We start from the raw sequence: 23,813 nt of genomic DNA on the forward strand, positions 1-23,813 counted from the left end.
GTTCGCTCAGAGCCAATCCTTCCAACACTCCGCTGCTCTGAATAAAGTGATCCCTACATCTGTTTAATGACCCCTATCATCTCTCTTCCTCTTCTTTGCAGGCTCAAAAAATAACTGATTTCTGGAAATCGTGAATCTACAGTACAAAATAAGCACTCACAATCTTGGCCATCTGGGCAACTACACCTCACCATGCAGGCCAGATTTATTTCTAAGTCAGGACTCAAATGAAGTAGAGACAATGGCTAACATATTCCTTAGATGTTAATTCATCTGGGAACTTCCTCCATTTTTCTGAGGCTAATTTTGAAGATATATCTTACACATAAAAGACATACTTATCTATGCAATTCAGATTTTACTGTTTTTTAATATATTCAAATTGTACAACCTAAAGCACCATTTAGTTTTAGAATATTTCCATCATCCCCACGGGAAAACCATTACCGTTTCCAATCACTGACCGTTACTCTGGTCAACTTCTATCTCTATAGATTTGCCTCCTTGGACATCCCATATATGTGGACTTATACATCATATGGCTCTGTGACTGGCTCTTTTCATGTTGTATAACGTTCATAAGATTCATACCTGTTGCAGAATGCACTGATGCTTTCTTCCATTTTATGACAGAATACTATTCTAACGTATGTGTATGTCACAACCTGTTAGTGACATTTTCTGGATCTTTGAGATGTTTCTACTTTGGGGTGATAATGCGTTGCGCTCCTCTGAACATTTAACAATATTTGCGTAGATGTCCATTTTCATTCTCTCGTGTATATACTTAGTAGGACTGCTGGGACAAATGGTCCTTCCATGTGTAACTGTTTGGGGAACTTCCAGACCGTTTTCTCAAGTGTCTGTATCACTTTCCAGGTCATTACACACCAGCAATGTCACGGGAGCTCTTTGGCAATACTGTTGCTGATTCCAGTGTCATCCTGGTGTTGGTGAAGCAATAACTCACCATGGCTTTGACTTGCACTTCCCTCATGACTAAGGCTGCTGTGCATCTTTCCATGCACTTACTGCTTATTACACATCTTCTTAGGAGAAATGTGTATTCAGACCAAGAGGTCATTTTTAAAAAAAAAATTCTCTTTTTTGTTAAATGTATAGATAACCTATGTTACATAGGTTGAAGATGACTGTATAGATAAAGATGACTATATAACTAAAATGAAATAAAGATGGAAGTTTCTGGGTAGAGGACCCTCAGAAATCTTCTAAAAGGAGGCTGCATTCCTGGGAAAAGTGCTTTTGATTTTTTTTGTGTGTGATTATTTTTATTGGAAAGGCAGATGTACAGATAGGAGGGAGAGAGAGAAAGATCTTCCATCCAATGAATCACTCCCTAAGTAGCCACAACGGCCAGAGCTGAGCTAATCTGAAGCCAGGAGCCAGGCACTTCTTCTGGGTCTCCCATGTCGGTGCATGATCCCAAGGCTTTGGGCCGTCCTTGACTGCTTTCCCAGGCCACAAGCAGGGAGCTGGATGGGAAGCAGGGCTGTTGGGAACCAGCACCCATGTGGGGTCCTCGTGCATACAAGGTGAGGACTTTCGCCAGTAGGCTACTGTACTGGACCCCACTTTTGCTGTTCACGTTTGGAATGAATTTGATAGCTATGGCTTAAAGTCATTTTAAGCCTTGAGGTTTCCTTGAAGAGGGAAGCATGCAATAAATGTGGCCACACATGGGACAAGCTTCAGCTTAGTGGGTAAGATGCTGTATCCTATAACACAGTACCTGGGTTTCACACCCAAGTCCAGCTTCTGAACTCACTTTCCTGCTGATGTGGACCTTGAGACATAACAAGTGATGTTTCAAGTAGTTGTGTCCCTAACTTTCATGTGATAGAATGGAACAGAGTTCCCAACCTCAGGCTTCAGGCTAGTCCAGTCAGAGTCCCTGCAGGCACTTGGGGAGTGAATCAGCAAAAAACAGCCCATGTTAAAAAAAAAAAAAAAGTAACCACACAGATCTGTAGAGTTAGCGTTTCAGATAACATTGTGGCATCCTCACTTACTTAACCAAACATCTTTACACTTCTTTCACTCTGGAGAATGAACTCCTAGTATCTGTAAGCCACTTTATTGATTTCTTTTCCTACCATCAAACATTATTTATAACTGACTGCAAGCCAGATTAAATCATCACTTCCCACTTTCTTACATTCCACCTATTATTGTCATCCATTACTTCATCTCTCCAACTTCTCTCTTGCCTTGAATAGCTCATAAGAGAAAGAACAGAGTTATAGAACTGACTCATTATATTTAAGTGTCACATTAAAAAAAAAATGTAAAGGCCACTGAAACACTGATACCCAAAGAAAGAAGTTATAAGGAAGTAGCACTGGCTCATGAAACAAACTTTGAGGGTGACCCAAAAGATAAGAAAGAAGTTCCTTGGCAGACAGGATTAGTCTCCTAAGGCAAAGGAAGCGCATGTACAGTTAACGGACATGTGTGATGCATGGAGCTTCAGGACTGCAAACACCTCAGGAAGGTGTGGTCCAGAGGGTCTGGGGCAGAAGAGTAGGTGAAGCTGGGAAAGTGGCCTCAAAATATTGTTAAGAGTTGGTGATATAGTGTAGCACCAGCATCCTATATGGGCACCGGTTCACATTCTGACTGCTCCACTTCCAGACCATAAAAGTCCAACTGACCCAAGGAAAGGACAGGTGATGCAGGTGCTCAGCACACCTTCATACACAGGCCCAGGGCATCCTTCAGCCTAGCCTGTGGTGTAGGAAGTGACTAGATGCAGCCCCAGGTTAGAGACTTGGGGGAGGGAAGGGACCAGGCAGGGTTTCAAGCATGGATTTGACCTTGCAGGTGATGTGTAAACACTGAAGATTGCAAGACACAGCAATATACATCAAATTAGGACAGAGTAACTGGTTTTCACCAGAACACTAAATACCTCATTTGAACATTTTGATTCTCCAGTTCTCAAAATAAAAGCAATCCCATTAACAGAAAGATCTATTTTTAGCAGGAATGTTCACGTCCATACCTATGCCATCAAAAAGCAAGCAAAAGAGGACTCTGGGCTATGAAGTGGCCTGTGGCAGTGGCACAGAATGGAAGGAATCACGGAGGGAAAGAGTGTGCAGATGTTCAGGGTTCTCAGGGTGTGCCAGCAAGGGGAGCAGCTCCCACTTACCCTGATTTCTGCCCATAGTCAAAAAAGAAATTTCCACTCCCATGTGCACCTACAAGGGTAATTAGAAGGCACAGATAAAGAAAACTGCTGGTCATCTAAGTGAGATGCAAGCAGAACATGGAGGAAAAGGAGGAAAGTCCTCAAAGGGCCTTGGGAAAACCAAGGGTACCTGTAAGAAAGCAAGTTAAGGGGGCCAGCGTGATGACTTAGTAAGCTAATCCTCTGCCTGCAAGTACCAGCATCCCATATGGGCTCTGGCTCATGTCCCAGCTGCTCCACTTTCTATCCAATTCCCTGCTTATGGCCTGGAAAGGTTGCAGAGAATGATCCAAATCCTTGGGATCCTGCATCCACATGGGAGACCCGGAAAAAACTCCTGGCTCCAGCTTCATATCAACCCAGTTCTGGCCATTGTGGCTATTTGGGGAGTGAACCAGAAGATGGAAGATCTTCTCTATGTGACTTTCAAATATAAATAAATAAATATTACATTTTTTAAAAAGGAAGCTAAGGGAAAATTTGGGGTACAGATTGTTAGAAGAGTGTTGCTTTCTTCCCTCTCCTAAGCCTGATCTACAAACATGTTACAATGAAATGTACACAACTACACACCTGAAGTAAAACCATGCTTCTTTAGATTGCCTGGTCTTGCCTTTCTTTGCTACGCTACTGTCCGTTTCTCATTCTCCCTGCTTCTCAGTCACAATCATTTTTCAGGGCAGTGAGTCCCAACACAAACATCCAAGTGCTAACTATGAGCAAGTTCAAGACTAGATAGGACACTGAATGAAAGTCATGAGGATAGGATTGGGAAGATTCATAAATACTGACTTTTTTTTTTTTTTAAACTGGAAAGCCCTGATGGGATGCAGCTCCCACCAGTGAGCTTGAGGGTTACTAAGGGTTGCTCTGACTGGGCTGCAGTTCCAACTAGTGTATAGGAGGGCTGAGAGTGTGGTAGACAGGGTTGAGCTGGGCCACAGCATCCACTGGCTTGAAAGAGAATGGGGCTGGAGACAGAAAAATCCAGCAACAGCAAACACCAGTGTGTGTGCGTGTGTGTAGGCTGATCTGGGTGATGGAGTGAGCCAGATGTTATACTAGCTGGCTCGCTCAACAATCAGGCCTGGAGTCACCTCAGACAAGGTTTCTCTGGGGAACTCTGAAACTGAACTACTGGACTCAAAATTCCAACCACAGGGAAAATCGCAGGACCTGTGGTCTGCCTGTAGAGTGCATGCGTAAGAATTGGGCCTCCTCAGCTGCTGAAGATGGTGCAGTGGACGGCATGTCCACATGCACGTGGGGGATATGGCAGTCCATTGGGGCTTGCAAAGGACATCTAGCACCATAGCTTCCCTGGTGGAAAGAGTTTGGACAACTACCCCAGCTAAGTATTGACAGCAAATATCTGGGCGAATGGAGACTCTAAGGTGGACTATGCCAGCCAACGGACCTTGGAAAGATTTCCTCATCTTTGCAGCAATGAAATCAACAGTATTTCAGAACTCTCACAACCACCTGAGGAGTACTCTCGAGTACGCTCCACACTGGGACCCTGGGATGACATCGGGTGGCCAACTCCCAACCCTGGGTACTGATGCAGTTGGGATGCTGAGTGCGGCTTCTCCCCTACTTTTCCCTCTCCCCCCAGATACAGGATGAAGAAAAAGAAAATTGGAAACAACAATCTCATCAACTTTTCCGTATTCCTTGACCCTTCCCATCCTAATCAAGGGTCCATATGGGCATGCATCCTTCTTAACTATGTAATCATCAAAAATAATTTTTTAAAAATGTGTAATATTTAATGAAATAAATAAAGATGTAAACTTTCATAACATGTCAGATTTCCAGGCCACTTCGTTTTCTGACCTATGATAAAAGTGTAATTATATTTCTATCTGTAAACGCAGATTTACAGAGAGAGAGAGACAGAGGGAACGATCCACTGGTTCTCTCCCCAAATGGTTGCAATGACCAGAGCAGAGCCTATCCAAAGCTCAGAAGCCATGAGCTGCTACTGAGTCTCCCAAGTTGGTGCAGGGTCTCAAGGCTTTGAGCCAGTCTGCTCCTTCCCCAGGCCACAACCAGGGTGCTGGATGGGAAACAGAGCATCCAGGACATGAATTGGTGTCCATATGGCACTAAGGAGCTTGCAAGGGGAGGATCAGCCAACTGAGCCACTGCACCAGGTCCAGTGCTGTCCTCTTGATCATATAGTATCTAAGTGTCTGGACTGGCTCTTGAATTGTCAAAGCAGAGAGAAAAATAAAAGGGCTGATTTTTAAGGAACAGATGTTGATCTCGGAGTAAGGAGAAGCAGGGGCAGTACAGAGGATTGAACTGAACTTCAGGCCATGTATATGTGTAACACAGGTCGGAAACATGCTGATCATCTGTCCCTGAGAAATCACTTGGATCCTCCACCAGGGAGATTCACTTGTAGTATCAACTGGTCCCAGTGACGTGACAAAATCCATCACGAACTATCAAAAGGAACACCTCACTGATACAGTGATCCCACTTCTGGAAAGGCTATCCAAGACAAAGAACAGACTTTGTGGAGCATTCCATATAGCAGCACTAACCAGACTCCCTGCTTCTCGCTTTTGATCCAGCTGGCTAGCAATGCATCCCAGGAGGCAGCTGAGGACAGACAGCTCATGCGCCTGGCCTCCTGCCACCCACATGAAAGACCCAAATGAAGCTCTAGACTCCTGCAGGTAACCTAGCCCAGCTCTGTTGCTGGCAGCTGGGAAGTGAACACTGGATGGAAAAACCTCTCTGTTTCTCTACATTTTCCAGAAGAAAATAAGTAACAAACATTTAAAAACGAGAGGGAAGGTACTTGAGTCAAGATATATTTGTTAAGACAAACTCCCTGATGTCTATGATTATTCCATTGCCAGTAGGTAAATTGTGCAGAAGTCAAGGAAATGTGCCCCTCTGATCAACTATGAGGCAATAATCAAACTGAGCAGCTGTTTTAGAAAGGCTGCAAGCTTGACAATCTCATATGGGTGCCAGTTGGCGTCCCAACTGCTCCACTTGCCATCTAGCTCCCTACTTACAGCCTAGGAAAGCAGCAGAGACAGCCCAAATCCTTGCGTCCCTGTTCCTACCTGGGAAACGGAAGAAGCTCCTGGCACCCAGCTTCAAATCAGCTCAGCTCTGGCAACTGCAGCCATTTGGGGAGTGAGCCAGCGATGGAAGACCTTTTCCTTGTATCTCTCCTTATCTATATATAAAATTTGCCTTTCTGATAAAAATAAACCTTAAAAAAAAAAAGTCTGATGAAGAGGAAAAAAACAAGGAATAAAGTGGAGAATAATAGTAAGAACCTATATATACTGCAAACTGAAAGAGCCACAATTTTGAAAACAAAGTCTGTTTTCAGACAGAAGACAGAAAAACACGTGTTCCACAGAGAGCAGCACGAGTTTTACAACACTTGAGGCCCAGGCTTAGCAGGGCTTACTACTGCTTTTAAAAAAAGGGCCCTGAATAACTATGATCTTGCATGTGAAGGTGGGGCAAATGAAAAGCAGACAATCCAATGGGAAACTTAATTCCTATAAGAACCACTGAAGGACAAAAAAAGATACAATATACCCCAGGGAAAACGCTTAAATTAGGCCAAAATGCCACTAACCGTGTATGTTCTCAGAGCTGGGGAGATAATGACAGTTAGAAATACACTGGATAAAGCAGCTGTTGAGTATAAGGAAGAAATCAATTATCTGGTAACTTCTATACCTTTAAAAACACATTTCCTATCTACAAACACCTACAAATATACTCTGGGATATATTAACATATACTCATTAATCCTAGGCTTTGGTAACACATTTCAATAAAAATGTTAAGTAATTCAACTGAACATTTTGATTGGTCGTTTTTCCTAGACACTAACACCAATCCATCAGCACACACAGCAGGCACGAAGGCTACATGTCCACAACTTATACCAGCCAAACCTATCAGCCACTGGCGGGCAGACGAGGTAGATGACCAAGGGGCCTTTCATCTGCCCTCACTCAAGCACAAGTGAGTCAACAAATTCTTTCCAATTACCATCACTTACTTCAGTCAGGTAGTTTTTCATGAACTGCTTGAAATACAACCAATGTTGCTCAACTGACTGGCTTCAAAGGAAACATACACATGGCCTGGCTATTAGATGTTGTGTAACTGTAAAGACCAGTAGCCTTCCCTGCTCAAATTCTAAATTCTATTGCCTCATCTTACAGGTCATCAGACAGCTAAACAGCATTTGTGCAATGAAAGCTGGTTTTCAGAGGGAAGAAACGATCCTAGACAACTGTAACAAATATATAACTAAACACAATAGCAATCTCCTGGGTAACAGATTTGAATGTGTTCCTTTGGGATTTTGACAAGTAAACACAGTGATTTACTGAGTCAATCCAAATGGAGTATATCAAAACACACAAAAGTCTAAAGGAGAGGTTATCATGAAGATAAAACTTCACTCTAAAACATTTCTTAGTGCTACAATATTATGAATAAATAGCCATGTTCTCCTCAGAGATATCTGGCACTGTTTGCTCCCAAGTCTATCATTGGCAGAGAATCTCCCAAAGGCTAATGCACACCTGTGAACAATGTATGGCCAATCCTCTAGCGTCTAGTTGGGAGACCGTGTGAAGTAGGGTCACCAAGAGCTATGCTACTTCCCAGCCTGCAGCACTAAATGTGCATACCCCTAAGCACCTGAACCAAGTTTAGTGTGACTAAAGAACTAAACCTAATCTCATTCATCTAGATTTAAAATAGGATACTCTCATGAGTTGTTTGTTTATATTTAAGTATGTTTGGAGCAGTTTGGGTAGGAATCTACTTTTCCAAGTGTTTTATGCTACCTAGGTACAAAGCAGGTATTCCTGACGAAAAGTTACTATCCAAACAGAAAGATACCTATTCCAAACACAGAAAGATCTATTCATAATTTCTGCGTTCTGATTGTCTGCTGAAATACTTTGAATCTCCTAGACTGAAGAAAATATATTCCTAAAGTTAATTTCACCTTCTTTCTAAAGATTAATTTTTATTAGAAAGGCAGATTTTTGAGAAGAAACAAAGATCTTCTGTCTGATGGTTCACTCCCCAAATGGCTACAACAGCTGGAGCTGAGCTAATCTGAAGCTGGGAGCCAGGAGCTTTCTCTGGGTCTCCCTCGCAGGTACAGGATCCCAAGGCCTTGAGCCATCATCCTCTACTGCTTTCCCAGGCCGCAGGCAGGAAGCTATATGGTTAGTGGAGCAGTTGGAATATGAACTGGTGCCCATATGGGATCCTAGATCTTGCGAGGTAAAGATGAGCCACGGCACCAGACCCTTAACTTCACTTTTTAAACATAGTTGCTAAGAGCCATCTGCTGGACACACTGGCACAAAGCAGGTCTGTTAGAAAAGACAGTGATGTTGAACAATACTGTAAGTCTGAGTCTGGAACAGAGAGGATATAACAGAACTCAAAACACTGAAAACAGGGCTGATGTTGTAGAACTACAGGTTAAGCCTGCGATGCTAGGAGCCAATATGGGTGCTGGTTTATGCCCCAACTGCTCCACTTCCAATCCAGCTCATGACCAATGACCTGGTCATTGCAAAATATGGCCCATGTGTTTTGGGTCCCTACCAATCAGGTGGAAAACCTGGATGAAGCTCCTGGCTTTGGACTGGCCCAGCCCTAGTCATTTGTAGCCACCTTGGAATTAAACTAGTGTGGGTGGAAGATTCTCTCTCCCTCTCTGTAACTCTTCTGAATAAATAAATATTAAAATAACAACAACAAAAACCACTAAACTCAATTTATGGTATGATGTGGGAATCAGAAAAACATTTATAGCCTATAGCTCCACAGAGAATGACTTACAGCTCAGTCAACAGTGACCAGGAGCCCACGTACAATTGTTTCACAACCCACCCAGAAAGCTCTGCACTGGTTCTTCGACCACTGACCTCCACATTCATGAGCTGTTCGTCCTGCCTTGCTGTCTTCCAAGTCTGTTCCTTGCTACTCCATCATCTTATCCACAATCTGTCCTCCTGTTTTACCAGACAAAATTTTTACTCATTCTCTTCCTTCTTCCCATTTTTTCTTACATTATTTTCTTCTTTTTAATATGCCAGATTTCACTTTTTATCTCTGTGTCTTTGTCATACAAGTTATTCAATTGACTTTGCAGTCTTGGCTCTCACATTTAGGGCTCTGATCCATTTTAAACTGAATTGTATATGCCATGCTGTCAAACTCCAGATACATTCTTTGGCATGGCTGTCCCTGAGCCATTTGTTGGAGACTAATTTTTTTTTCCTACTGGATATTCTTGGTACCACTGTTAAAAATCAGCTCATCAGAGATGTACAGGTTTAATTTTAGACTCTCAACTATATTCCACTTATAAATTTGTTTGTAGGCCAATACTACAATTAGGAATACTTCTGTGTTAAGTCTTGAAAGCAGGAAGTTGAGTCTTGTAACTCGGTTCTTCAATACTGTTTGGCTATTTGGGCCCTTACATTTCCACGTGAATTATTGGATCACCTTGGCACTTTCTGCAAAAGAGAAAGAGCTGGTTAGTTGGTTTTAATGTGTTTATTACAACAGGTAGCTATCTGATTATGCTGATAAAACAAATTAAAGAACTGGAAACTTTGCCTTCACTTGACACTTCAGAGCTAAGTGTTTAAAAATTCAGGATTTCTGTCAAAGGTTGCTCAGGATTTCTGTCAAAGGTTGCTTGATTTTTAGGCAAAAATATGACAAAGGTTTTAGGAAAAAGCATGAATGTGGAGGTTAAATATAAATCATGACTGGGCCTGGTGCAATGACTCAGTAGCTAAATTGTCACCTTGTGTGCACCAGGATCCCACATGGGTGCTGGTTCATGTCCCGGAGGCTCCATTTCCCATGCAAATTGACTGGGAAAGCAGTCGAGGATAGCCCAAAGCCTTGGGACCCTGCACCCATGTGGGGGAAGACCTGAAAGAAGCTCTTGGCTCCTGGTTTCAGACTGGCTCACCTCCAGCCACTGTGGCTACTTGGAGAGTGAACCAGCAATGGAACATCTTTCTGTTCTTTTCTCCATAAATCTGATCTGCCTTTCCAATCAAAATAAATCTTAAAGAAAAAAGAAAACATAATTAAGTCCCACACCTGCCACTTCAATTCAATGAACTTTGATCTACTCCAAGCTTGTGTGTTATCTGGAATGAGACAGGATGCACTAATACTGACAGAACAGTGTAGTGGGAATGGAGACAGTATCGCCATAGATTCAATGTCAGCTTCTTCCCTCACTCCTTTCCATTCATGACAGCACTGCAAGGACATGTACAACCATCTGCCCACATGACTCGCCAGCCCGGGAGCTGGACGAGCACCTAGCAAGCAGCTCCCTTCTATTCATCTACAGATGTAATGGGGAGACTCTGAAGTGCAGTCACAGAGGACAGGGTGGTACTCTCGCACACTGCCATCCTTCTCGAGCCCTCAGCACCCACTTCCTTGGATTCAGGATGCAAAGCCACTTTGCCCTGCTCTGCATAGTCCCAAGTCTAAACCAAATCAGATTACATGTCAGGCTCATAAAAATACAAGTCCCAAGCACAGCTGATGGGGGAAGGAGGCAGGTAAAGCTCAAAAGCTTTAACAGTCGCAACTAAAGAGAATCAGTCCTGACCAAGCTGTGTATGGGCGTGTAGACAACAGCATGGTGTCACAATAAAAGTAAGTACATACCTGCAATTTCTACCTTTCTGGATTACAAAGTATTCCTCTCTGGTTTTCATTATCCTTTCAAACATGACTGCTCTTCTACCTGAACCAGCACCTCTTGGACACTAGGTCACTGTGCCTCCCAGCCAGGGGACCATCATTTGCCACCATATTAGAGGCAACAATTCCTCCTGAGCTTTGTTCCTTTGGTTGACCTAGAAGCTGAATTCTTGGAATAAAGAAACCTGCATGTCAACATTTGTAACAGGAATGTGAAGGAATCCTAAAATTCATATCATAGGAGTTGCATGAAACTGACAGGATTATAAACTCCATGTCAAACTTTAGAGAATATTACTACACTGTACCATGTGAACCTCAAGATGAGTGTGGCCCAACTCCAATTAGAAGGAAAGAAACAGCTAGTGGCCAAAGAATTCCCACAGCATCATCATTGCCCTCCTTGCTGATTAGCCCAACCTCAAGTCTATGCCTTCCACGAGAAGCACAAAAGGACAAAGGCCCCGTTCCATCCCTAGAAGTATGTCTTTCCCCTTTGGGAGATGCAGGCACCATCACCAGTACAAACCAAGTCACAAGCCTCTATAAGCTCATGTCACTTGTTTATAATATGATATCATATCATCCAGAGTCTGGAATGTAACTGGGGAGGTTTGTTGTGGGCCTGTGGGGGCAGGAGTGGAGGACGCCTGTGAAGAGCTAGGTTCCTCGCTCTGGCCAGAGTGCTGCCAAGTGTCATTCGGTGCTGCTCCAGGTCTGTTCCATGTCTGGCTGCCCAGAGCACCAGTTCTCTTCTGACCCACAAAGTAATCTGAAGGTGGAGCAAACTCAGGATCTCTTTCAGCCCGGAGCTCCGACTGCTTCTTGGTCCAATATCCAAAGGAAAAGTCTAGTGAAAACAAGAAAGACTGCTATCAGAACCAATGAATAAATCAACTGAGTTACTGTTACTATTTTTCAGTTGCTGCACATTTTTCTTAAAGCCACTCCACGGAGTCAGCATTGTGGCATAGCAGGTAGTCACTACCTCCAGAGCCAGTGTTGTCCATTAGCGACAGTGTTACATCCTGGCTGCTCCACTTCCAACTCAGCTCCCTGCTAAGAGCCTGGGAAAAGTGCAGAAGATGGCCCAAATGTTTGGGACCCTGTCACCCACATGGGAAAGTGAAGGCAGAAGCTCAGCCTAGAATTCCATGTGTTTCCAAGAGGATGTCGGTGGACTAGGCATTTAAGCTGTCCTGTGATACTCCTTGAATGCATTAACAGGAACCAGGATGGGAAGCAGTGGTAAGAATCAACTACAATAAGCAATGTAGACATTTCAAGTGGCAGTTTAACATGCTGTGCTATAACACCTGTCCCTGTTAACGTTAAAACTTTTAAAGTGGGTTCCTGAAAAGCAGCATTCCAAAGCTTTAAAATCACATGAGGGCAGAAGGATACCAAAACTACACCAGGTGCTTCTAAAAAACCCAAGACACTGGTCTTTCATTAACACAAACAACTGGTGTGGATATGGAGGCGCAAGTTCAAGAATCTAGTGTGTTGTTTCAGCATCTAATCACCCACTGAAAATCACAGTTGGAAAAAGGACACCCTTTGCAGTGCCTTTTTACCGGAAGGGCATCAGGCCTCCGAGGCCACCCCACTCACCTTTGCCGCGGTCCCACTCCCGCACATGCGGCACCCCAGGCTTGGTGTCCTTCCTCTCCTGGACAATGACTTCTACTTTGCTGCTTTGGGCAACAGGATGTGGAGTCGGCTCTGGTTCCAGGGCCAAAGGCTCAGCAGCATCTCCATCTATTTATTGTATGGAAACAATACAGCATTTTAATAAAGCTTAAGATTATTAAAGAAAAAAAAGCCAATCCTAAAAGGAAGATAGTAATAAATACTTATTGAACAACTATCTATCATGTCCCAGGCAGAGATTATGTACTACTAAATTTACATTATTATTTTGTCAGCAGTACCACGTAATTCTTGTGAAAATCTTACACAATGATACAAACTGATAACAGCCAGGATTCAAACTCAAGGTTGGATGAATTTCACATCTCTGTTCTCCCCAAATGAATAATCTAAAGATCAGAAACCCGAAGTTCACTAAAGTAACAATCACAAAGGACAAAGCAAGAGTTGAAGTGACAAAGAGCTGCATCTCTTCAATTCTGGTTATACTTCAAAAGTTTAAAGGAAAATAAGCTTTTAATAAACACAGTGGTATCACTTTCTTCTGGAAATATCAGATGTTTAGGAGATAATACATACAGCTTTTACATGTCATAGGCACAAAATTTATATAAAACAAAACTATTTTCAAATGTCCAAATGTTCCTGGTTTCTTTACAAAGCTGAACAAGTTTTGTTCAGAGATTAGACATGGTCCCTGACTTAGTGACAGGCAGAGAGCCTCCTACATGTCCCTTACTCTCTACAATCCTTTTCCCTCTGGTAAATTCACATCCCCAAGTTTAAATCAGTTTCACAGCCACCTTGCTGGAAGTCACCAGCTTCCCCAGCAAGTATGGGTGGGCTGAGGACACGGAGCTCTCCATGTGTCTGGTAAAGGAAGCTAAATGTCGCCCCCTCTTCCCCCAAGCTAGAACATTAACAGAGGCTGGGAAGCAAGCACTGACCAAAAATGATAGCAACACTCTAGAGAGACAGAAATAGCAATACTGAACTGGATGGCCACAGAGGACAGAGTGAGATCTGTCTTAACACCCACACACTGGCTTTTGAAGTATTAGACATAGCTTCTCAGCAGGTTAACCATTCTATGTAGATATCTATCTGTTACATAGTTTAGCCTCTATTCCTGTTAAAAGCAACTGCTACCAAAGCATTTACAATCACAAATTGCCAACTTCTGCAACACAATTTCTTGGTAAGGTCTGGTGTGCTATCATCTATAGTCAGAGATCTAAGTTTGTTTATTTGTTTTTTAAACTTTAATTTCTGATACTGTGAATATTTTAAGAGAAAATGAATATATAATAACCAATTAAAAACTACAGCTCTTAGAGCCAGCACAGTGTTGTAGCCTACTAATTCCCGATCTGTAACTCTGGCATTCTGTAAGGGCTCCAGTTCAAGTTCTCAGCTGCTCCACTTTCGATTCCTCTTCCTGCTAAAGGCCTGGGAAAGTGATGGAGGATGGCTCCAGGCCTTGGGCTCCTGTGCCCATGTTGGAGACAGAGAAGAAAGCTCCTGGCTCCGAGCTTCAGATCAGCCCAATTCTGGCTATTGCAATCATCTGGGGAGTGATTCAACAGATGGAAGATCTTTCTCTACTCTCCCTGCTTCTCTCTCTAAACTTTTTCAAGGAAAATAAATCTTAAAAACAAATAAACAAACAAAAAAAACCAGAAAACTATATAGCCCTAGCAAAATAAGACTAACACATGTAAGCTTAAAACAACTTATCTCTAAGTTATGAAACTTGGATCTGAGGAGCAATCCAAGACTGTTAACATCCTGACTTATGCCCCAAAATACTGAACTATGAAACTGAATCATTTTAGTAACACAATTTACACCTAGCAGTACCTTAACTGTCAACCACTTACTCAAAAGGCAAAAATGAAGGGTTAATTCCTCTATTACCATCTCCATTGAGTGAAATATCTACAGTTTTCCCTTTTGAAGTTTTGAAAATTCAAGCCAGAATATACCTCTACTTTCTTCTTCTCCATCTTCTTTGGATTTTTTCATCTTTTTCTGTCGAAGTTTGGCGAGTCTTGCTTCTAACATAGCCTTTCGTTTTTCCTTTATGTTTTCTCGTTTGGTTCTCTGATCAGTTGTCTGAAAGAAACAGGAAATTACGAAACTATTAACTTAAACAAAAAGCCATAATATCTGGTACACACATGAAACAATTTTCTTTTAAAAACAAACTAATTAGGCCAGCACTGTGGCCTGGGAAAACAGAGAGGATGGCTCAGGTCCTTGGGCTCCTGTGCCCACTTCAGAGACCCAGAGAGCTCCTGGCTTTAGATTACCTCAGCATCAGCTCAACTCTGGCCACTGTGGCCATTATGGGAGTAAATCTCTGCCTCTCCTTCTCTCTGTAATCCTGCCTTTCAAATAAAAATAAAATTCAAAACAAATAAAAAATAAAAACACTAATTTTTATGCTACTTCTAAGAAACTATCTTGAGGATCCAGAAAAATTAAGATCTATGAAGTTCTCTCACATTAGCCCAAATGAAGGCTTATGAATTTAAGAATGAATTTACAAAGCATCTTAGAAGCCCCAACCTTCAGGAAAACCATCCAATTCTGCTCCATTTCTTAATTGCTTTCTATTTTCTTAGACCTTCCCAAAAGTTCCACATTTGAAATACCAAAGTCACACAGGGTATTTCAAGCAGTTCCAATGCTAAAGTTTAAAACACCAAAATGTTATAGCGATTGCAATCTACAATGCATTTTGACCAATTTTCATTTCTAACTCTAATCAATATGGCTGTATGTGCCAACAACCAAACTGTCAAAACCCTTCTGAGCATCAGCTCTGAGCACCATCCATACCTGCTCACGCAGCATCTCCAACGTCTTCATTTGCTTGTTTCTCAACTCTTGGTCTCGCGCAAAGGCAAAATAGCCAACACCAAGTTGCCGGGCCTCTGTAATAATTCAACAACATCCAGAAGGTTAGATTACCCTGATCAGGAAACTATACTCAAACCAAATTTTCTATCAAAGCAAAAAGAAATATAACACTATTTGACAGGAGACAAAAAACAAACAAAAGCAAAACAAGCAAACAAACAAAAAAAACCCTGAAATCAGCTTTCACTTTTTTTGGCAAGTAATACAATGAAATTCACTAATTTTTAAGACACAGATTATCTCTACTTTTGGATAGAAATTTTAAGGATAAAAAGTGTGGAACTTCTCCTTTTTTTTCTACCCTTACACCGGATACAGAAAAAAATAATAATATAATGTGGAAAGAATGGTCTTACCCACTTTCCTGTAGCCCTTGACCCTTTGTACCCTAATCAACTATGTAAAGACAATCAAAATAAAAGAATTAAGAAAAAGTAAAGGAGCTATTTTAACTTTCTGAACCAGAAGAGTCTATGTTAGAGCTTTTGCTTAATGATTACTCCTCTTTGTGCTTGTCATTCGTTCAATAAATTTATATAAAAAGACGTAAAAAGCCCAAGAAAATAACAGTACCATTTTCCCGGATGTCTTCATAATGAACGGGCCCCATAGGTCTTCTCAGAGCCTCCCGTTCTTCTTCTTCCCATTGCTGGCGCTGAAGTTCTTTTCTCATATCTTCAGATAATAAGGTTTTTTCATTAGCAGGACTGATGAAACTACAAGGAAAACATTCAGGTAAGGACTGTGAATTGTCAGTGATTAATTTCATTTGCTTCATCATGGAAAAGAAACTTAAGAACACTATTTAATAAAGAAGATGGTTCAGACCTAACATATCAGCCATTTTAATCGTTACTTGAGCAGATGGAATCTTGCCTTGTTTCTCTAGACAAAGAATTTTCCTTCCCACATCCAGCTCGAGGGCTCGATGGGGGTTAGCTCAAGCAGGGCCTTCTTCAGCCTCTCATCCAGGGCATGAAGCGCCTAACGCTATGGCCCAAGCAGGGCCTTCTGTCCTTGCACGTGGCCAAGGTTCCTGCTCTCTTTTCTTTGCACCCAACTCAGGCCTGTCTGTAACACTCGGACACAGAGCACTCTCCAAAAACATTCACACAGAAGTTTCCCATCTCAAGAGTAATTTCATTCCTTGGGATGTTCTGGCAATGTATTTTTTCAGCTTGTTTTAGGACCCAGAGAAAAATGGAATTCTAAAGCTCTTACTTTAAAAATGTAAGGACTGTGAATATCAATGCTTCATTTCATTGTGAGATGATGAAAAATACATGAGAATACACTCTAACAACATGGCTCTAACCTGCCTCCCTATCCCTAATCTGCCTGTGGGATGACGAAGCGCATGTTTCTCAAAGCCCTTTCTCCGTAAAGGCTGGCTTGTGCCAGGCTCACTGTACAGTTGTGATTATGGGAAAACACCCCTCCACCTGAACAGTGCTTCGCCCATGCCCCTCAGCAGGTGCTTAGTGTGGATGCACTTGGGTTTTCCTTGTATCATCTGCACCTGCACGTGTACATGTGCTAACTACTAAAAACTGCTTTGATAAACATTCTTCTAAATTAAAAGTAGAGCAACAGAGATCAGTCAGTATAACACAGTATCTCCCAGATGACAATCCATGTGGCTACATACGAGGCTGGGCACAGCCCTCCCATCCCATACTTACAGTCTCCCTTGCAGATTTTTATCCATCTCCAGCAGATCTGGTAAATCCTTTCTCATACAGCGCCGGGATCGACCCAGTGAGTCCACGTAATCCACCCTGAAATAAACATAAGAGGTGAAGAAGACCTTGATTATAACAAATGGGTCCCTGAGCTCAGACCTCAGTGCACAGTGAAGAATCAATACAATCCTCACTACCAGACACCCCTCAACCTGGGAGACCACCACCGCTGGCAAGAAAACGGGCTCTGTCAAAGAAAACCTGATGCACAATAAGCTCACTGTGCCTTTCCTTAGATCTTAATTTTAGAAACCCTAGAAAGTAACTGATCACTTATGCTTCCGAGTTCAAAGACAAGTCATCCTTATAGAGCTTCACTGCAATCTGAGGACTGCTTTAATCTAGCCGAGACAATCCCACACACTTTGTCAGCAACCTAACTGTCTGGTTCTCAGATTCTCATCTTACTCAGTTCCTCAGAACCTTCTCAATTCTCGCTATTTATCCCTTCCTTCTTTCTTCTAATTCTTCCCAATGAATGAAAAAATCCTTAATGGAAGTTACGCTATTTTTTTGGACTCTCTTCAGTTAGGAGGAACCTAAATACCACACCACACACCATGCCTGCCTCCCCCTTCCTTCCTCTCTAAAAGATTTTATTTATGTGGAAGGCAGCATTACACAGAGATCAAAAACCCTTTGGTTCACCCCAAATGGCTGCAGCAACTGCGATTGGAGCCAAAGCCTAGAGCTTCGTCCACGCTGCCCACGTGAGGCCCAATTATTTGGGCATCTTCTGCAGCTTCCCCAGCTATGTCCGCAGGGAGCTGGATCAGAAACAGAGCACACAGGACTTAATCTGATGCTCACATGGGATGCTGGCATTACTCAGACAGGCTTAATCTACTGTTCCAGAAACCTGGCTGCGCCACATCTTTTTCTTGCACTTGTCCAAATGATTCAGCAGGTGGATACACAGAAGACAGACACACACAAAAATAATTCCAACTTTCCACAGGAGGAAACATGGACATATTTTTGTGAAAACTACCTTATTTTATATGGTGATACAACAGGTGTTTGCTTTTTTAAAATTAATGGCTGGGAATTTCATACAACCTTTGTTATCATATATGTACCATTACTTTTGTTAGTAATTTCCTTCCTCAATAGTAAAGCTGATTTTAATTCTTCCTATAGTCTAAATGCTGATTATCACAAGAAATAAAACCTCCAACTATAGAAAGGAATTTCTTTCTTCTCATTTTCATAGCTTTCCCCCCAAAAAATGAGTAAGGAAAGAAAACTGGCCAGATGGCCTGTGTAATTGTTTACAGTATTTCTAAGGAGAAATTTTCCACCACCTGGGATTTGAGCACGGACATGCTTTTACAAGCAGTTACAATTCTGAATCTTAACTTAGAAACAAAAAATAAAGCCAGAACTCCCTCTGGTTCCTTTTTCATCATAGGGTATCACGTGACAACTTCAACTGCACTCCAAACTGTTCAAACAGCAAATTATTTTTTAATGACAGACATATCAATAAGCAAAAAAAAGTTTTTAAAAAAACATTAAAACTTCAAAGAGATTTTCTAACACAATCATTGACAAGAGTGTGATGGCAGCTGCTGCACCCAGTGGTGATGCCTTACTGCGCAGTGCAACGACAAGGGCTGACTCTTATGAGGCTAATGCCAGGAGGGTTAGAGCCATGCCGTAGTCAAAGGGCGCTGGGAGAATTTGCATGCTTGGGAAACGCATACTAACTTTAAGCAGGATAGAGGACTACCAAAAGTTGGCCTCAACGATTTATGTTTCAGGTAATGAGGCCTGACATGTGTCACTAACAAATCAACGCTAAGACTCAGAGAACAGGAAGGGCATTACATAATATCAGGATTCAACCAAGCTCTCATTTAGTAAGAAATGATGAACGCAGACACTAAACAAAAGATGGTGGATGTTCTTTTCTTTTGGTTCTTTTAGCGTGGAGCCACATAGCTACCCTGAACGGAATCAACCGGAAGAAGACATTTGTTTTATCCCAAGTGTCTCCTGAACCAATGGGGACGCTCAGGAGGACAACGATCTGGGGGTCTCACCCATCACGGCAGTTGGCCTGCTCTCTGTAGCTGATGAACCACAGCCTCACAGGCCAAGAGCTGCCAACAGTAGTGAGGAGCTCAGAACAGCTATCTCTCACAAACAGCAGGTCTGGGCATGAAGGGGGATGGGTGGGCTCCCACAGGCAGAGGGAAGTGTCAGGACACTGGTCCATCTCAGTAACTTCAGCACTGCCCAAGGCCCAATTTTCTAAATAACATGTTGCAGGTAAAGAAAATCTAAATGCTCCAAAATTGCATCTTTTGAACACCGACATGATGTCACATCTAACCTCATGCATAATATGTCAGTCAAAAACACGCTGTAATGAAAACATTGCATAAAATCCCTTTCAGGTTCTATGTATGTCAATGACACACACATGAATCTCCTATTTACAACTGGGTTCCATCTCCATAATCTCATTATATATATGCAAATATGACAAAATCTGAAACCCAAAATAATTCTGGTCCCAGTATTTGTCAAAAGGGACACTACATCTGTAAGAATATCTTTATTCTGGACTCTATGCTTATTGATATATTGTTATCTTTTAATCCCTATCACTTACCTACACAACAGTAAAATTCAAAAAATTTCAGTAATGAGCCTTTTAATTAAAGACACTACCAGAAGAAAACTGACCCTGCCAGAGACCCCTGGCTCGAAATGAGATGACATATCCTAGATGACAGATCTCTATGATAACAAGGACATGTCCAAGGCAGCAGTACAGCTAACACAGGATCATGGCCTGTTTACACAGCCAGGCTTACCAGTCACCAGTGCAGATCTCCCAGGGTCTGTCCCAGAAGTAGGCACACAGTAAGAGCTTAGCCCTTATTTATAAACATTGTCATGATTTCTGCACTGGACCCACTGTTTTTATATAGGTAACGATTTAATCTAACCTAATCCAAAGAAGCACCTCAAAAGAAAAAAAAAAAACCCACAACAGCATAGGAATTCAAATATCACTTGAGATGCCTGCATGCTGTCAGAATGCCTGGGTTCAAGTTCTTGCTCTTTGTCCAAAATCACCTTCTACTAATTCACATTTTAGGAAGCATCAAGTGATGTTCCTAGAAGCTGTGTCTCTGTCACGTACACAGGAGACCTAGACTGACTCCCCAGCCTCTGGCATAAGCCTGGCCCATCAGAGGCTGCTGCAGGCATAGGGAGTGAATGACCAGAAAGTACACTTCTGTCTGGTACTCTGCCTTCAAATACATCAAAATGAAAAGTAAAATAAAATATTTAAAAAGAAAGCCCAGGAAAAATAAGGAAAAGTGGTCAGAGACCACACAGAGGCACTGGCACATCCTCAGTGCTGTCAGAGGACTGCTCTTTCTGCAATATCACCAACCATTCTTCACTGGGATCCTGGGGAGGAGGCAGATCTTTTTCAGAAAGAATATCTTCATCATCGTCCTTTTCTCCTGTATTTTGAGACTCTTTTTTGGCACCCAAGGCTTCCATTTCTCTTCGTTTGTCTATGATCTTCTGTGTGAAATCCACAAGGTACAAATCTTCCACTTCCTCATCTAGTACACAAAAATCATTTTCAAACATCAAGGAGTGATACTACATAAGACTGGTAAGAAGCAGCGTCATTCATCGTGTAGTGCCTCCCCAGCCACTGACAGTTCATGAATTCACACCTCTATTTGTGAAACACGGCAACACCGTGGCACCTACAGAGGGTCTGTAAACAGACCACCACACACATGCTCCACCCACAGCCTTTCATTTTTTAAAGACAGCCTTAGTTGCACACCACTGGCTTACTCAGACCTGTTTTAATACCTCTACCTTTTCATCTGTCCTTTTCCAGCACCTGACTGGCACACACCATAAGAGAAAAGGCAAAGAATTTGGCTGCCACTCTACTCTCTATCCCCTCTCAGCATTAACCACTCACTGCCCAGCAACAGGCATGGGCAGCTGGCAAATGCTGCTTTTTTCTGTGCAGCAGTGGAAAGTAAAATTATAATCTGATTTTGACTAGCATTCCTTATTACTACAGTTACATCAGCAAATAACACAATAACTAAAAGGCTGGATCAATTACAAAAATAAAGTACAACTCATTATACTTACCTATAAAGTCTCCTTTAGTCATTTTTTCATATAATTTAGCTTTTTCTTCCAATTTTTCCCTGAGGGAAAAGAAAAGTATTAGAAATGATCCTGCAACCGTCTTTCCTGAGGATACTGCCCCACCCTCAGCCTCACAGCTGCTACGTGCACACATGATCAAAACTGACCTCTTGGCTTCAACAGCCATTGGTCCCACCTATCCCAAGGGACATACCCACTGTCCACTCTACAAAACAAAAAAAAAGTTCCATGACAGCATGGCCCATGTTATCTTTCCCATGAATGTGTCCGATGCTAAAGTGATACCCAACACACAGTAGGCACAATCAGTATGGGAAGAACGAATGAACAAACTGAGGTCAGACTCCAACAACTGTAAGTTACATAACAAATGCAACTTAATCTACATGCAAAAAAAGAGGTAGTCATGAACAAAAACATTTTCATGTTGCAATCAAATTCAAGTCAAAGCATTCTGCATGATTGTCTTTAGACCCTGCTCATTCACAGGGACAGATACAGTTTATTAGGCTTTTCCTAGGAACCTAAAAATCAACTTCTTGTAACTCTACTAACGCCATAATGGCTGTTTCATACACAGTAAGAATAGTACATTCATACATACAATTAATAAAACACAAATAGCATCTCTGGCATTTCAACAAAGAAGTTTCTTTGTACACATTCATTCTGACAAGATTGAATTTTTCAGTAGGCTGAGCTCAAACACGACAACAGCAATTCTTTATTCTACAAAGACTTAATGATGGTAAAGAGAAGCCTCAAAGAGCTCATCCAGGTTGGTGTTTTTAATTCCCTATTTAACCTACAATGACAATCCACTCAGGGATCTTACATCTTGCAGGTTCTCCTTTCTTCCTTCCCATATATGGAAAAGGAAAAAATTTTTTCAAGATCTATTTTATTCTTACTTGAAAGACAGTTTTAGAGAGAAGAGACAGATCTTCCATCTGTTGGTTCATGGGCAAAGTGACTGCAGAGGAGAGCGGTGCAAATAAAGAGACAGCCAAGAGCAAAGAGCAGGCAGGAAAGGACGAGGCATTTCACGGGTGTCATAGCAGATCTCAGGGGCCAGACCAGCACAGTGACTCATTAAGAGCAAGGAAGAGCTAGAACACAAAGGCTGGATTTAATACAAAGGATGAGAGTAGTGACTCAACAACAGCTCCTTTAGTAAAACACATGAAACCCAGGGTAAGTCCGGGCACAATTTCAGTCAAACCTCTAGGCGCCTGGCACCCTTGTTATCCCTGTTAACAACCACAAGGACTTCACAAAAATGTCAGAGGTGTGGAAGACTAGAAAAAGTTGAGGAAGTTGTTTTAAATTAAATGTAGGTCAGAGAGATTTGTAATCTGAATCCTGGTTTAAACTTTTAAAACATTAGTTGGGACAACTGATAAACCTGAATAAGGGTACATTTCGAGGCTATGATGGCAGTGCTATGGCTGGGAAGGGAATGCCCACGCTAGCATTCATGCTGAAACGTTTCATGGTTAAGCATCATTATGCTTCAGACTCCCTACATATGTGACAGGCAGAAAGCGGGAAATGGAGAAAGAAGTGGAGAAGGAAGTAGCCAAGGAGAGAAAGCAAAGGAGGCGAGATGTTAATCTGGGAATTTACGTGAAGAATATTAAATTTTCACTGTACCCTTCTCTCAATTTTTGTTTTGAAACTTGTCCAAATCTAAAAGTTGGGTAAAACATTTAGTTTCTTAATAATGGTGTCACCATCATCTAGCTCAGAACCATACCACACACACTGTAAAAACTTTTGCTCACAACCTTAGTGTCTAACAAAGGCTCATAGAGGGGATTCTTTGTATTTTTCACCTTAGATTACATTCTGTCTTTTCGTAAGACCACAGATGTATCTGCACATTGTATTATTTTTGGAGTACTTATACTAATAGTTACTAACAGAATGCCAAAAATGAGGCCTGCATAGTGGCTCAACAACTAATCCTCTATATGTAAGCACCAGCATCGCATACGGGCGTGAGTTTGTGTCCTGGCTGCTCCACTTCCCATCCAGCTCCCTCCTTGTGGCCTGGGAAAGCAGTAGTAGAGGACAGTCCAAAGCCTTGGACCCTGCACCCACATGGAGGACCCAGAAGCAGCTCCTGGCTTTGAAGCAGCTCAGTTCTGGCCACTGTGGCCATTTGGAGATTGAACCAGAGAATGGAAAACCTTTCATTCTTTCTCATCATCTCTCTGTAAATCTGCCTTTCCAATAAAAATAAATAAATCTAAAAACCCCAAACCAATCCTCCCCTCCAACGCAGATGCTAAAAATCACATCTGTAGGGGCTGGTACTGTGGTGTAGCAGATAAAGCCAGCAA

General features: G+C 42.0%; 1 protein-coding gene across 1 annotated transcript in view; it reads right to left on the minus strand.

Annotated features, from left to right (window-relative positions):
- Positions 1–11,227: 11,227 nt before the first annotated feature.
- The window catches only part of CCDC174 (coiled-coil domain containing 174), a 44,482-nt gene continuing 31,896 nt past the window's right edge, over positions 11,228–23,813 (minus strand). The window contains exons 8-15 of the mRNA XM_040995260.1: positions 21,448–21,506; positions 20,714–20,891; positions 17,239–17,334; positions 16,130–16,272; positions 15,476–15,570; positions 14,617–14,746; positions 12,593–12,739; positions 11,228–11,828 (exon numbers count right to left, since the gene is read on the minus strand). Of these exons, the coding sequence (XP_040851194.1) occupies positions 11,530–11,828; positions 12,593–12,739; positions 14,617–14,746; positions 15,476–15,570; positions 16,130–16,272; positions 17,239–17,334; positions 20,714–20,891; positions 21,448–21,506 (1,147 nt within the window). The 3' untranslated portion in view covers positions 11,228–11,529. The remainder of the gene's footprint in view (positions 11,829–12,592; positions 12,740–14,616; positions 14,747–15,475; positions 15,571–16,129; positions 16,273–17,238; positions 17,335–20,713; positions 20,892–21,447; positions 21,507–23,813) is intronic.

The sequence above is a fragment of the Ochotona curzoniae genome, unplaced genomic scaffold (genome assembly GCF_017591425.1).
Source record: "Ochotona curzoniae isolate NIBS_2020 unplaced genomic scaffold, NIBS_Ocur_1.0 contig_908, whole genome shotgun sequence".
Classification (NCBI taxonomy): Eukaryota; Metazoa; Chordata; class Mammalia; order Lagomorpha; family Ochotonidae; genus Ochotona; species Ochotona curzoniae.